Raw genomic sequence first — 14,290 nt, 5'->3', positions numbered from 1 at the left:
CATTGGGGGCCTGACGCGATGCTATACATCATATAAGTAGTTCTACAAAACATTCCATGTACACACATGCCTTGAACCGTTTGTTATAAAATATAAGAAATAAAATGGCTCCATCCTCTCAGAAATATTTCTTTTGGAGGAGACTCTAATACCTTAATATATTGTTGCCTCAGTCTCATGTTCTCTATGTTGGCTGTCTTCAGAGATGGAAACGTTGCGAGACGCTGATCACGAGAGCACTTTACGACAGCGGTTTGAGGACCTTCGGAACCACCAGGCCCTATGTGATGTGACGCTGGTCAGCAATGATGGGCACAAGTTTGAGGCGCATTATCTCTACTTGGCCGTCAACTCTGCATATTTCCATCAAGAGTTGTCTTTCTTTAGAAAGGGTTCTATGCTGCCTTCAAATGTCTTTATAAAAATTGGTAAGGAGATCTCCGTGAACAGATGAGTGTGAATGTGTATGCTGCTATGAAATATATGTAAAAGAATGTCTAAGGTACCTTGCTCTGACCAATTAAAATGCTGACCAATTAAATTTGGAATTGTGAACATCAGAATAAGGGCTTTCATTTAAAAAGCCACAAATTGTCATATCGAAGTGGTGATTTTGACAGTTTGCAGACAGTGAAGAGCTTATAGCCATTAGAACTGTATGAAATTAAGCCAGAGTTAAGGGGTTCATCAGGGGTGTGGAAAATCAATCTTTAACTTCTCCGACTTGTTACATGGTATTGTCCAACAAGCAAATACTTTTAAATTTAGCACACCATGAGAATACGTAGTCAGTGTTGATAAAATATTTGTAAGGAGTACAAAACGTAGCTTTAAAAAAATGTAAACTTTGTAGGGCTAGGATGATGCACCAACTGTGCGATCAGATACATATCATGATACCTTGTAAACGATCTGATACCTATCACAATACTTGCATGTGCTCCTATCTGTGGCGTGTAAGCCATGTTTTTCATAGAGAGGATAGTTTTGACTACTAATTTTCACTACTAATTAGTGTTTGATGTAACAGTTATTAAAGTAAACATTTAAGGTATGTATTGATATTTTTAGCTTTGTGTGCCACAGCGATTGATACTTGTATCGAGCAGTAAAAAAATGCGATCCACTGATTCATCGGTATATCATCCCACTACTAAACCGCATTGTATTGTTTACTTCCTTGAATTGATTTCGTTCATGATTTTGGATGCACTCTCTGATTTGTTGATTCGAGTACCATGCAGCCATGGTAGATCAAATGGCAGCACAAAATGTATGGTTTTCATTTGATTACAGCCAAGCAATGGACAAATTTATTATTCATGGATTCCACACCGTTTTGGTCAATCGGGACAAGTTGACTTCATTGCCAGACAAGCGAATTGTTTTTACTGGTTACAATTTTGATATTTCCACACCCCTGGTACACGTGCGTGTCATAACCCTGAACCTGAAATCACCTACCATGTTACCTCTTATTTTATAACACTTTTTAGATTCTCAGTGTCTATGATTTAAATGCTGATTAATGAGATTTGTATTCTATTGCAGATGTGCCCTCCAGTATTTTGGGTGTTCTTTTAGATTATGTGTACACTGGAGAACTTGCTGTCACAAAAGAAACTATACAAGAAATTGAAAACATTTCTGTGAAACTTAAATTTGAAGATGCTCAAAGTTTACTTTCTAAATCAAAGTACTATTCATCTGTAAGAAAAAGCTGTTCAGAAGAAATAAGAGTTTTACCTAAAAATCTTTTGAAGGGTGTGTGTACTCCATCTATGGATACTGCATGGGATGCCAAAGACAGTAATGAACAGGATGATCAAGAGTCAAATACAACTGATGAAGAAGTGTTACAAGACGCCTATCAGGACTTGGATGCAGGGCCAGGATCTGGGAAGAAAAGGAAATCATCACCTGTCAAATCTACTCCAACAAAGAATGTTTTTAAGACTGAAAGATGTTTTGAACTCATAGAAGACATTCCACCAGAGACAATGAGTGGAAGAAAGAAAAGAACAAGCAGGTCTGCAAAAGACAAATCAGTTGCTGTTGCAGAACTCCCAAAACGTAAATCTGCCCGAGGTTCCAATGCTGGTGGATCTTCTTTGTTCAACTCTGATGTGAGTAAAGGTTCAGGTGCAAGAAGATCTGTGAGGAATTTGTCAAAGGTTGAGCAGAAGTCTAGCACATCTGGACAGGCTGGCAGCTCCAAGAGGACAAGACCAGTCCAACAAAAGATAGCTATAGAACCAGGCAAGAGACAGTCTTCCAGGTTACAACAGACTTCATGGGGTAGACTGAGCTATGCCAGCACTCCAGAAGTATCTGATGACGAACTAGAGGGTGAAGAAGGGAATTATGATTTCATTGATGATGATGAAACCCTCCCTGAACAAACCACTGACTCCTTCAACGAGCATGCATCTTTAGAAGACTTTTCTGAGTGTGAGGGGCAGGATGCCATTGTTAAAAAAGACTCCTATAAACAGGCCTTTTCTTGTGCAGATCATAAGGCTATGGAACTGCCATCAAAGAAATCAAGAACCAAGTCCAAATCTAAGGACTCTAAGAACGTTAGTTTAAAAAGTAAACGGCCAAATCGAACAAAGCACCCCCCTAAGAGATTTGATCCATCTGATTCTAGTCCAAAGAGAAGAAAAAATAAGGTTTCTTCAAAGCAGCTGGAACTGTCCTTTCAACCATTATCCAAAAACATCTCCTTGAGGTACCTGACAAGCCGATGTACCAGGTGGGCATTCGAGGCTTCCTCCTCCATGTGTCACCATGACTACGACAAGAAGACCTGGCAGTGCTGCCGCTGCCCAGAGAGCTTCTCCATGTACAGTCGATGGAGACTGCATTACAGGTAGGAGCTGACATGCAAGGCAATGAACTAAGCCTTTTTATGTTTCTGATTTTTTAACTTATGAATTTACTGTTTGTTCTTGACAGAGAAAGAGCTCTGAGAGGTCTTGCTGAAGAAGCTCTAATCCACTTGAATCCTTTGCGTGTTTTGCAACACTATCATTCTTGTGAATGTTATTTGTGCTTACGGTTTGTGACATCATATCTTTCATGTAATTTATGCCCTAGCATTAATATTTATCACCTGTAAATATCAGGCGCATAGTTGTACCAATTGGCCATTTTGAATTCATTTCATGGTCACATATTTTTGTCTCATACATTCTGTATTCTTTGTATTACTTGGTATTTCAATTCATTTGTTTGTGTAAACATATTCTCCATAAACCCACATGCCTGGGATAAATGATTGTGGCATACATAATCGGACAGGGACACATTTTGATTACGCTCTGCTATCATTGCAGATACATGCCATGTTGTAGCAAGTGCCACAGCAATAAGTCTGCTCCCAGGCTACTAAGTGTAACGATTGTCTGCCCCTCTCACCTACAGCTTTCTCCAAATACCTGGCAGACACAGCAGGCCTGGAAACATCTCAGTAAATATGTGTCTGACTCATTCGAGCCTACTACACCCCAACCAGCCATGACCATCTCTTCCTCAGGCGGGGTACCTCCAGCATGCATCTCCATACCTGTATCTTCGTGGGGACTATGTCTACCTCCTCACCACGGATACAGACCCACTCTATCTTCGTTGATGTGACATTGTGACTGAGCTTTGGGATTTGGACCTCCATCCTTCCTCCCGACGCCTTGGATCCTTCTTGGATTCAACTAATGCAGTTTCAGCAAGCAATGCCCAGGTTTACAGCTCTTCCGATGCCTTCAGCTTCTGTGACGCCCTTGGCGCCTCAGACAGCACCTCGTGTGGACCTTTCGTGGGGCCTCTACGATCCGTGCTTCTTCATCACATATGACTCTACCTTTCCTTCATCCAGACATAATGGGAGCAAGTAATCCCGTTCCAGACATCAGTCTTGGTGCCGCTCTCCAGTCCGGCGCCATAGAGATTATCATGCTGCCTCTTCTGAGGGTTCCTTCGTCCCATCTTATGATGGCTCCCTCGCAGAGGTTGACTCCCACCTTGGTCTCAACCAGGTTCCTGACTGGTTCACACATTGCCTAGCTGCTGTAGCTCCATCACCATGTCATGACATGGATAAAAAGAACTGTCTGGTCTCATCCAATGTCCATCCCGCCATATCCAATGATAAAGGATATGATTTCGGCTTTGGATGAGGACTTCGCCAAGCTCTCACTTACTTCCTCCTTCAAGGTGCCCAAGTACAGGAAGGATGACTTTCCAGTCCTGATCTTGGAAATAGCAGACAGTGCTCACACACTGGATGATGACCTACACCAGTGACTGGATCCAAACGCTCCACAACTATCCTGGACACTAGACTGGCGTACATCAAGACATAAAGCTCCATAAGGCCTCTCTTCGTCATGGCATCCACCTCCAGAGCCATCATTCAGGACCTGTCTGAGGATAACCCTAACCTCCTCGACCACCTTACTACTGTTACGGCTTATCAACAGCGTCAGATAGACCAGCCGTCGGTTACCTGGCGCTCACTGAGTGGGATTGAGAGTTCAAGAGTGATCTACTACACCAACCCTGGTCATCCACCTCCCTCTTCAACGGCCAAGTCTCAGCCACCCACTCTTGTGTCTCCAACTTCGCCAGAGACGAGACTGTAGTCACTCCACCTCAATCAAGCCCTCTCGATGAGGCAACTACCAGCCTTGGAGGAACTCCCTCTAGCCACACAGACGTGACCTTTCGGCCTTTCATGGCAGGAACCAGGGCAAAGGAAAGTCCACCCGAACCTACCAGGCACGTCATGACTGTTCCCATGGAGGGAGTGTGGACCGCAAGGCTAAACGTTGATGCGACAGATGCCAATGACTGGTACCTCTCACCCCCAGTCATTCCGGTCGTTGAGACCCCTGTAGGCGGGTGATTAGGACGCTGTTGGTGGAATTGGGACATATGTTTCATTATTCTGCGGCGCAGTTTCAACTCACTCTGAGTGAAGACCCGCCTCCGACTTAGTCATCCACAGCAGACACCTACATTAATCTGCCACAGAGACTTCACACAGTGTCTCCTCCATTGGTTGGGTTGGATCGTCAATGTCAGAACTCACACCTTCGTTTAATCTCCAATTCATCGGAGACCTCTTCCTGACCAACAGAGACCTCCTCTTAGTTCCCAGGGACAGGTGGCACCTAATCCAAGTCCATCTACTCCCTGCTCTCCTACAACCTCGCACTCTGTGCCAGTAGCAGGCACTCCTGGGTCTCCTCACAACAGCGCAGGATTTGACCTCCTCAGGGAGGCTTCATCTACACCCGATACAGATGTTCCTTGTTTCCTACATCAGGTGCCAGGACTGGTCAGTCTCCATGGTCCTCCTGGATCACCTCAAGCAACATCTACAATGGTGGATGATGGAAACGAACGTCTTACACGGCGTCTCCTTGACAGAGCTCACATCCTCACTTCAAAGCTGGGGAGCGCATCTGGAGGGTCAAGTCGCCTCAGGGCTGTGGTCCGTGCATGGCAGCAATCACCTTGGCACACTGACCTTCCACCAGGGGCCTTTATGACGACAAGTGGTGCTCCTTTGAGAGTTTCTGCAAGGAGAAACACGAGGATCCTGCCTCTGCGTCACCCCAAATCATCTGTTCCTGCGCCACAAGCGCTGTATGAAGGGCAGCAGCATCACAACCTAACTTGTGGTCCTTAACTCCGTCTTGAAGATTCAAAGATGACGAAGATTCTGTAACACCAAGAGCTGTTATGCTCCTTTTGTCTGGAAGACCAGATGGCCAAGTTCAGACCACCACCCTGGGATCTGGACGTGGTTCTTACACTTTGAGGCTCACATTTTGAGCCACTCTATTCAGTGTCTACAACCTCACCAAGAAGACGGTCTTCCTCTTGGCTGTGGCAACAGCGACACGAGTGAGCGAACTACGCCATCTAGACATCATCCGTTAGAGATTTGAGCGCAGAGCTTATGGAGCCGTTCATCTTAGGCTGTGCTAGGACTTTATAGCCAAGAATCTACTCCCAGGACAGCCAACAGATCCTTCACCATCCCGCCCCTATCTTCATGGGGGTTGAAGATGAACAAGAACTTCTACTATGTGCACGTCGCCCCAGACTAGGTTACATGCTACACTGGCTTGGGACGTCAGTTTTGGACTTTAACTACGTTTAATTTCTATTCCTGCAATGATACCGGGACATCATGCATACCTGATTCTCTCCTCCCTTTTTGACAGGAATGGTCACTCGATGCCGGATGTCGCTGTTGCTGCTTGGTTGGAGAGTTTTGGAAGGTCACATCTGAAGGTATGCCCTCTTCCCTACCGTCCAATGCAGATGCATAAAGGAGTAGTGCAGGATAAGTTAAAAAAATCTAGTAAAATCTAGATATTTTTTATATTTGTATACTTATCCTGCATTACTTTGTCTAAAGTGGCCCACCCGTCGCAGAGCTGCCTCCCCTCAAGAACTGCCTCAGCAAACTGTCAATAACTGAAAAGTGATCTTGGTATTTTGTAACCTGGAACGATATTAAAAAGTTTAATTTTACGAAAAACAAGAGATGCAAAATACATGTATAGGTTTTAAGGAAATATATATCAGTTAAGTGATATTTGATGTCTTCTTACATGTCTTAGGATGGTCCTTCTTAAAGCATACCATGCATACTTTCTGTTACAGATCTGTCCATTTAGCGTTTATGCTTTTGAGGCTGAAGAAGATTAGAAACATGAGCATATTGAAACTGAAAAGGCCACCAAAGAAGAGGAATAGGTTGTCTCGGGGCAGTGTTGTAATGATGAACTCGGGCAAGGTTCGGAAGATGCCGGGGCCGAAGTGTACACTGTCGAGGGCTGCCATGGTCAAGTGTATAGAGTGTGGTGTAATGCTGGCCTCTCGGGCCTCCCTCAAGAACCATCTGCTGCAGTATCACAACTTGACGCGACAACAGGTAGGAAATAGGAGATACCACATTTGTCATGGTTGTTGCAGATATTCTTCTAATGTCCTTATATTCTGTCTATTGGGAGGCTCGTGCTTCGTATATTCGCTAGCCAGGCAAATCACCAAGGTTTGATCACTACTGGTCCTGATGAATGTTGAATTACTCTTCCGAGGACCAGCGCCTTCTCAAACCCTGTTTTAACTGTTTCAGTAGTATTGGGATGGTTAAAAACACTGTTCCAGTTGAAGTACTTTGCATCTTTCTCACTCAAGACCTGAGTGATATTCAAGCTAGTGCCAGTGTGCATTCCTGAGGGCAGATCAACAACACAGCATCTGTATGGCCTAGGGGTGTCCTAACATGCACACCTCATGCATACATACATAGTACATACATGCCCTGCTAACATGACGTCATGTTATCAATCTGTCCTTGTTTAACTAGCATGACGGATCAGTCTCGGCTAGTTCTGATAATTATGTGCAAGCAGATTTAGCATTTTCTCAGTAATAAGTGCTATGGTGAGGAGCAGCTTTCAATTTAATTTTAGTTTTGTACTTAAGATTTTAATGTTTGAGACCATGTACTTTCCTAAACTGCACTATGATATATAAAAAAGAGTGAATGTGTGAGTGAGAAGTATGTTATTTTCTGTAAAAACAACAACAAATTAAGATGTACTGATAAGTTGTGCTTTATGTCATGGGCTTTCTGCTACCCTGGGCGGAAGCCCATTTATGTAACAGGTGCGTCTTTCTAAAAACAATAAAATAAAGTGCTATGGTAATGCTCCCCTGAGTAGGTATAAGCCTAGATTAATGCAAAAACATAATATTTTGCAGATCAATACAGAATGAAAACATGAATCAATACTTGGGTAGGCTCAACATGCATCATATGAGGTGTATCCGTGAATCGTGACTCCCCTAGTACGATCTGTAATGGAGAGTGTTGCGGAAATCGTTCCTCCAGATTCTATGTGCTGTCCAATGTCTGCTCCACAGGTAGAACGCCACAAGTCTCTGCTGGTGTGCTGTGAGGTAACAGGATGTGCGTTTGCCAACATTGACATTCAGAAGGTGGAGCGCCATGTTCGTGAGAGCCACCCGGAGGTGCGCCATCCCTGTCCTGAGTGTCAGCGGTCCTTTGTCCGCCAAGACCTCCTCAATCAACATGTACTACGGATCCATCAGAACCAGACCAAGTTTATGTGTTCCAGGTGTGGTGAACGCTTCAAGAAGTCCTGTGATCAGAAGATCCACGAACAGCAGGTCCATGGAGTCGATCACAACTTTGTGGTAAGTCAACTTCATGTATCTGGAACAAACAATGAAACAAGCATGCCTTATGAAGAACTGTCTGTGACAAAGTTGCAATTTGTGCAAGTATAATCAGGCCATTCTCAAGGTTTATTTGTACTTGTAATTATTTATCATTAACCAATTTACAAAGAGGACACAGCTCCATTTATATAAGCACAGATAACTACTTCACAGGTGGTTATGTAACTTGGAAAAGGCTTAGCATGTCTTTAGATCAGAAACTGATTGAAATCCGCGAACAACTAGATGCTAAACCGGTGGAATATGAGGTGTACAAACAAAAAAGGTTTCTGTTGACATCAAGAATGATATTGACAAGCTTAGCCTTGACGGATCCTCTGTGGAACACTGGAAGCAGCAGGTGTGTGAACCAGGGACCGATGCAGAGGTCAAAATACTTTTTAAAAGCACTGCATGTTGCTGGCAGGAGCTAAGAAAGTCAAAGGGTCCTTGTTAATTTCAGGAATTAAACCAACCTAAGATTTAAATATTTTAACAGCAAAGTACACCTGGACCCCTTAAGGCTTATAAAAATAAAAGAATTGGTTCTCAGGCAATGGCTTTTGAAAATATGGTGCGACCAGGTAGCCTTTTGTTTGTTTTTTCGGTTGTTCAAATTAGTATGTAACAAAATACACAGTTGTGTACAATCAACCTGGGTATGGGCCCTTCCCTACATAAATGTGTTCCTTGATACTGGAATACCGTTGAACTACTAGTGTGTACAATGAACCAGAACACCGGAAGACGCATGTCAACAAATACGTAAGGAAGTGCACAAGTTAATCCTATTATTACACTATCTTGTGGCTGTTACTTACGTTTATAATCCATTATATGAATTTCCTCAAAGATTTCATAAAATTTTGTTTACATTAAATTTGGTGAAATCGTATGTGATCTGATCAGCAAATCACATCAACTGACCATGAACTCACTTTTGAACAAACATTGGTCATTAGAGGTACATAGTTTTCGGTCTTTCTATCACTGTATTGAATTTTCTTGTCAGTTATGATTTAGGCCATGACATTAAGTATTATCTGAACTAAATCAGATAGGGAAGAAAATGTGTCAACAGCTGATTGCTATTACCGGCTTATTTTATGAGACAAATACACATGTCACCTTAATCTCTGCGTATGAAACATTGTCCCGCATACAGTACACAAATACCATTGAATTTGTAAATCATCACGTCTAGTTATGTTTTATCGTAAATTTCATGTTTGATCAAATTTTCAAATGGCAAAACAAGCATGCAAACTCCTATTACCGCCATGACCATAACACATAAGACAAGATGCATAGTGAGGCAGCGTGCATGTAAAGGGAAGTAACTGCATGCTGTATTGGATCGCATTGGTTTTTTTAAATATTGTAAAATTTCACTGCCGAGTTGTGTGTTCTAGAAGCGGAATATTTAAGGATTTTTGGGATAGATGGGGGAAATGGGAATAAAAGACATGCGTCAGATTTTGTGATGATGCAGGGGTGCCTGAGAACCATGACTACCGGTATTATTTTTAGCCTAATGTTGAACACTTACTTGTAGCCTGTGCACTGATAGAAACTTATAAATTCAATCTAAATTGGTACAATTTGAACCCTGGTCACTGCAGTGCTGTCACAACTTTCCATTAGATATTAATGTAACATTTCGAACACTGCTTGAGATGAACATCTCTTGGTCCTAATAACCAGTCTTGTTCATAATATCGACCATATTTACATGTGGGTAGATCAGTAGTGTTAGAGTGTATGTAAAGACATACCAAGATGACGTAGTCGTATTAACCGACATCCACTCCGACAATGTGTGGTTTTGGCTGCAGGTGTACAGCTGTAATGTGGAGGGTTGTGACTACCAGACAATCACTGCCCGATACCTGGACGCTCACAAGAAGGCCAAACACTTTGACAACAGAATACAATGCTCCTACTGTCCCACAAAAGTCAAAACCAAACTGTAAGTATGTCACTTTTACTGTAGATTCAGTAACAACAAGTTGGGCGGATGAGTATCTCAGACATGGCAGGATTTGACAAAATGTAATTTACAGATGTCATATAAATTGAGAATCTCACCCTTGTTACTTTTGATATAAAATATATCAACACAAGTCAGGAAAAGTTGAAGACTCCAAGGCTTGCAATAGAGATCTATACTTGTATCAATAAGTGTTGTTGATATGTTTGATAGGAAAGACATTACGGTCAGATTCTATTTATCGTCCAAAATCATTCTTCCAGCTTTTCAATTTGTAAACAGAAACAACCAGTGCCTTGAATGCAAACAGTGGAGCTAGCCAGCTTCTTTGACAGTGAAGCATGTGATGATTTTTGATTGAAACATCATGGTAACCAATGGTGGTAATGGTCTGCAGAGTATTGTGATGCAATTCATTCATTGTTATGGCAATATCTCCTTGAAGATATCACTTGATCTCACATTAGCGATATCTCCAGTTTTTGAGGATAAATAATGTTAACACAGGCTTAGTTAAGTAGTTAACCAGATTGGTCAGATAAGAATGTCAAATGAAAATGTGGTAACAGGAACTCCTAGTGGGTGTCAAATCTGACGGAATTAAGGTTTGAGACACAACTTGTTTCAGAGTTATGGTAAACATTGTAAAAGTGTGGATGCCCGGGGATTTGGTTAAAACATTCATTGTGTATGTCTCTGTGGCCTGAGTTAGCCTGATTTTTATCCAGAGCGCTACAAATGCATGTCAATGCCCTGCACCTGAACAAACGTCCATACCTGTGTGAGATCTGTGGCTCGGGGTTCTGTGACCCATGGACTCTGCAGCGACACATTGCGTTCCGCCACAGCACGACACGGGAATACTCATGTGACCACTGCCAGTATGCTTGCAACAACAGGATCCAGTTCATGAGTAGGTTGTTTTGATGGTGACATCCACTTTATCACATCTCATATTGTGGGATGATTTTATAGTCATTTAAAAATTTGAGACTATCATTTAGCTCAGTGAGCTTGGATATTGCCATGGTTAAAATATTTGATTGAGTAGCTCTAGTAAAGCGTACTGTCCATAAGATGAGGGATGAATTATGAACAGCCCTGAATTGGAAATTCAAAAATACTTTCTAGTACGACATTCCTTGTTCATTTGTTGATCGTTGCATGATTTGTACATTATTTTTTGCACTTGCAGCTAACCTGATGTTACAACATACGCAAGTGTAGCCTGATACAAAACAAATTGCATTAGTTTCATGATTTGCAGTATTTTCTTCACAAAGGTTCCAGTGAGCTTATTACATTATTTTATGATACCCTGATGGCGTAGATCGAATGGCCAAATGCAGCGTTTAACAGCAATAACGATCTTGACTGGTCAGAACTGTGTTTTCATAAGTCAGTGACATTATTTCACCAAGATGACTTCTGATATCTATTTCAGATCACACCTTCCAGCAACACGGCGTGAAGGCTGAGTTTGATAAACGTCAGGAGCAGACTTGCCCCGTCTGCAGCTACAGAGCCCTGTCAGCCAGCAGGATGAAGGCCCACATTCGTCATATTCACGCCGACCCACACAAGTACACCTGTGAAATATGTGGCAAGGGCTTCAAGAACCGCCACTATCTCCGCGACCACCAAGTGATCCACTCCGACTCCACCTACCAATGTCCGCACTGCGACTACAGCCCCTGGACCAGCGGCAAGCTCAAGAAGCATATCCGTACACAGCATATATTCAAGGACGTCAAGCCGTACAGCTGCCCGTATTGCTCCTATGCTTGTGCCTTGAGTGGAAACTGTCGGAAGCACGTAGTACACAAGCACCCAGGGTTTGATGTTAAGTACAATACTGACAAGGACATGCTAGCGTACATGAGGAAAGTGGAGTCTGAGCTGCATACAGGCAAAATTAAAGCAACGACAGCGAAGAAGGCCTAGTGACAAGTCAGACTCTCACTGACTTAAGAGCAGTAGGGTAGCCTTGTGATTAGTCCGTTGGCTTGTCAGGCTAAAGACCCATGTTTAATTCCCACATTGGTACAGCGTGTGAAGCCCATGTCTTGTCTTCCATAATAAGGCTGGAATATGGCTAAATACAGTGTCAACCCATACTCACTCACTCAGTGACTGCAGTTAGGGAATTGACCTAATTTGGCTGTTCAGTTGACAGCAGTTACCATGGCTACAACTTCAAGCTACAGTCAGATCATCAGTTCAGTGTGGTGTTAGCTAGTATTCTCTTGTGTCAGCAGCTTCCAAGATCATTCACACAACTAATATGGAGGTCTAGTTCCAGACTGGCACTGAAGCAGACTTTCCTCATTTGTAAAATAGTTAGACCCTGAACCTATAGGATGTCCTCTTCCAGGGGAGTGTGACAGAAAAGATGTTGCAGCAGAAGTAATTCTGTTCATGCAGACTGTCATACGGAAAGGAAACGTTTGATGAACTGGTTGAAGTACCATGTGAGCACTTGTGTTTGCACTACAGCAGAATGAGGGGAAGATGAGAGAAAAAGAGTTCATGTTAAAAACAAGAGGTATCTTTTAGGGCTGGGACAGGTAGGACCCAGGTACCCACAGGTCCACTTGGACCCGTAGTTAATCATGTGATATATTGTTTATGGCTAAAACTCACTATAGCTCGTCAGTGGTTACACTACAAGTCGCCAATGTTCGCATTTCTTTTTGATGATGCACAAATTCCTTTTGACTTGTATGTTTGAGTAAAGATAACGCTTCAGTCAACTTCAGTGTATGGATGATCTGATTGTTTGATACAGGTTTCTAAATAGTTTTTGCCAGGGTTGCGGTAAAACAGTTCCCAATCAGACATTTTGTTCCAGACTCTTGAGACCTACAGCGGGTACCTGGGTAGGGTCAGGTAATAGGGGGTCGGGTACCTGGGTAGTAAATTTGGACTCGTCCCAGCCCTATTATCTTTAGTATTGACCACAGTTTAAGTCCTATATGATTGTTCCATTGAGCTGATTGTTTCATTGAATACCTGTAACATTCAAACACAAACTGTTTGAATACACATTACAATTGCGGACAGGTAAGTTACTGTATGGCCGTTGATTCCATGAACATGACTGGGAGGATACATGTTAAATGTACCTGTATGTTATGGCATGTTTGGTTAGGTTTGTGCATGGATAGGTTTAATATGCAGTATGTACACAAATACTTACTGATGCGGTTAAAGGTGGATTTTGTTTAAAAACAAAGCCAGTGTGAGGGACATATCTAGTCATTTTGAGATGCTTGTAGTCAGCATGCATCAGCCCAAGATTAACAGTGAAAGTCTTTCCTTAGTTTATCATTTTTATTATTTATAATAATTAAAAGAAAAATACCTAAATACTTAGTTTTACATTATTGCATTGAATGCAGGGCTAAAATATTTATGATATATATATATAAGAATTTATAAAAATAAGGAATCTTAATCCCAAATTTTTGGACAATATGATGTTTTTCCCTTGATTTGCCTGTCACGTTTACTTGGTTGAAAGTCCCAGATAAATCCCTGAGTTTAATACCATATGTTTCTTGGTATGTAGGTATACTATATATATCACATTGTACTGTCATACTGATATATAGTGTGTTATCAGCCACCTCAAACATGAGTTGCAGTAGAACATTAATGTATGCTTCTCAAAAATAGTTAATGAACACCTGATTCTTTCACATTACTCTAGTTAATCTGTCATGACATGTTCAAGAACCTTGGCAGGAGTTTGTAGCCCCACTGATTACTACATTTAGGAAAGGATGGTATTGACCTGTAGGTTGCTGAAGAGAGTAACCTGCTGACAATCCAAACAGGTGCATCTGATGGCCCTGTGGTCTAAGTTGCAGCAATTTGTGTCCCTTATCTTTGCCAGGATCTGCTGATCATGAGTTCAAATCCTAAATTCGCCCTGATTCTATTCCTTGGTCTTTCATTACTAAAGTTTCGTCAAATAGGTAAATGTTTTCAACTGAGTCATTTTTAGCCTTCCCCAACATTATGCTGACATGC

General features: G+C 42.1%; 1 protein-coding gene across 1 annotated transcript; it reads left to right on the top strand.

Annotated features, from left to right (window-relative positions):
* The first annotated feature begins 205 nt into the window (after nucleotides 1-205).
* Nucleotides 206-12,696, top strand: LOC139476354 (zinc finger protein 62-like). Its single transcript, XM_071259402.1, has 7 exons — nucleotides 206-428; nucleotides 1,552-2,872; nucleotides 6,679-6,949; nucleotides 7,948-8,241; nucleotides 10,101-10,234; nucleotides 10,984-11,168; nucleotides 11,700-12,696. The coding sequence occupies exons 1-7, from the start codon at nucleotides 206-208 to the stop codon at nucleotides 12,197-12,199; spliced, it is 2,928 nt and encodes a 975-aa protein (XP_071115503.1). The 3' UTR covers nucleotides 12,200-12,696.
* The last annotated feature ends 1,594 nt before the right edge of the window (nucleotides 12,697-14,290 follow it).

This window comes from Haliotis cracherodii, unplaced genomic scaffold (genome assembly GCF_022045235.1).
Source record: "Haliotis cracherodii isolate W230 unplaced genomic scaffold, xgHalCrac1.p SCAF_1, whole genome shotgun sequence".
In the NCBI taxonomy this organism is placed as follows: Eukaryota; Metazoa; Mollusca; class Gastropoda; order Lepetellida; family Haliotidae; genus Haliotis; species Haliotis cracherodii.
This window is presented reverse-complemented; position numbering and strand designations above follow the sequence as displayed.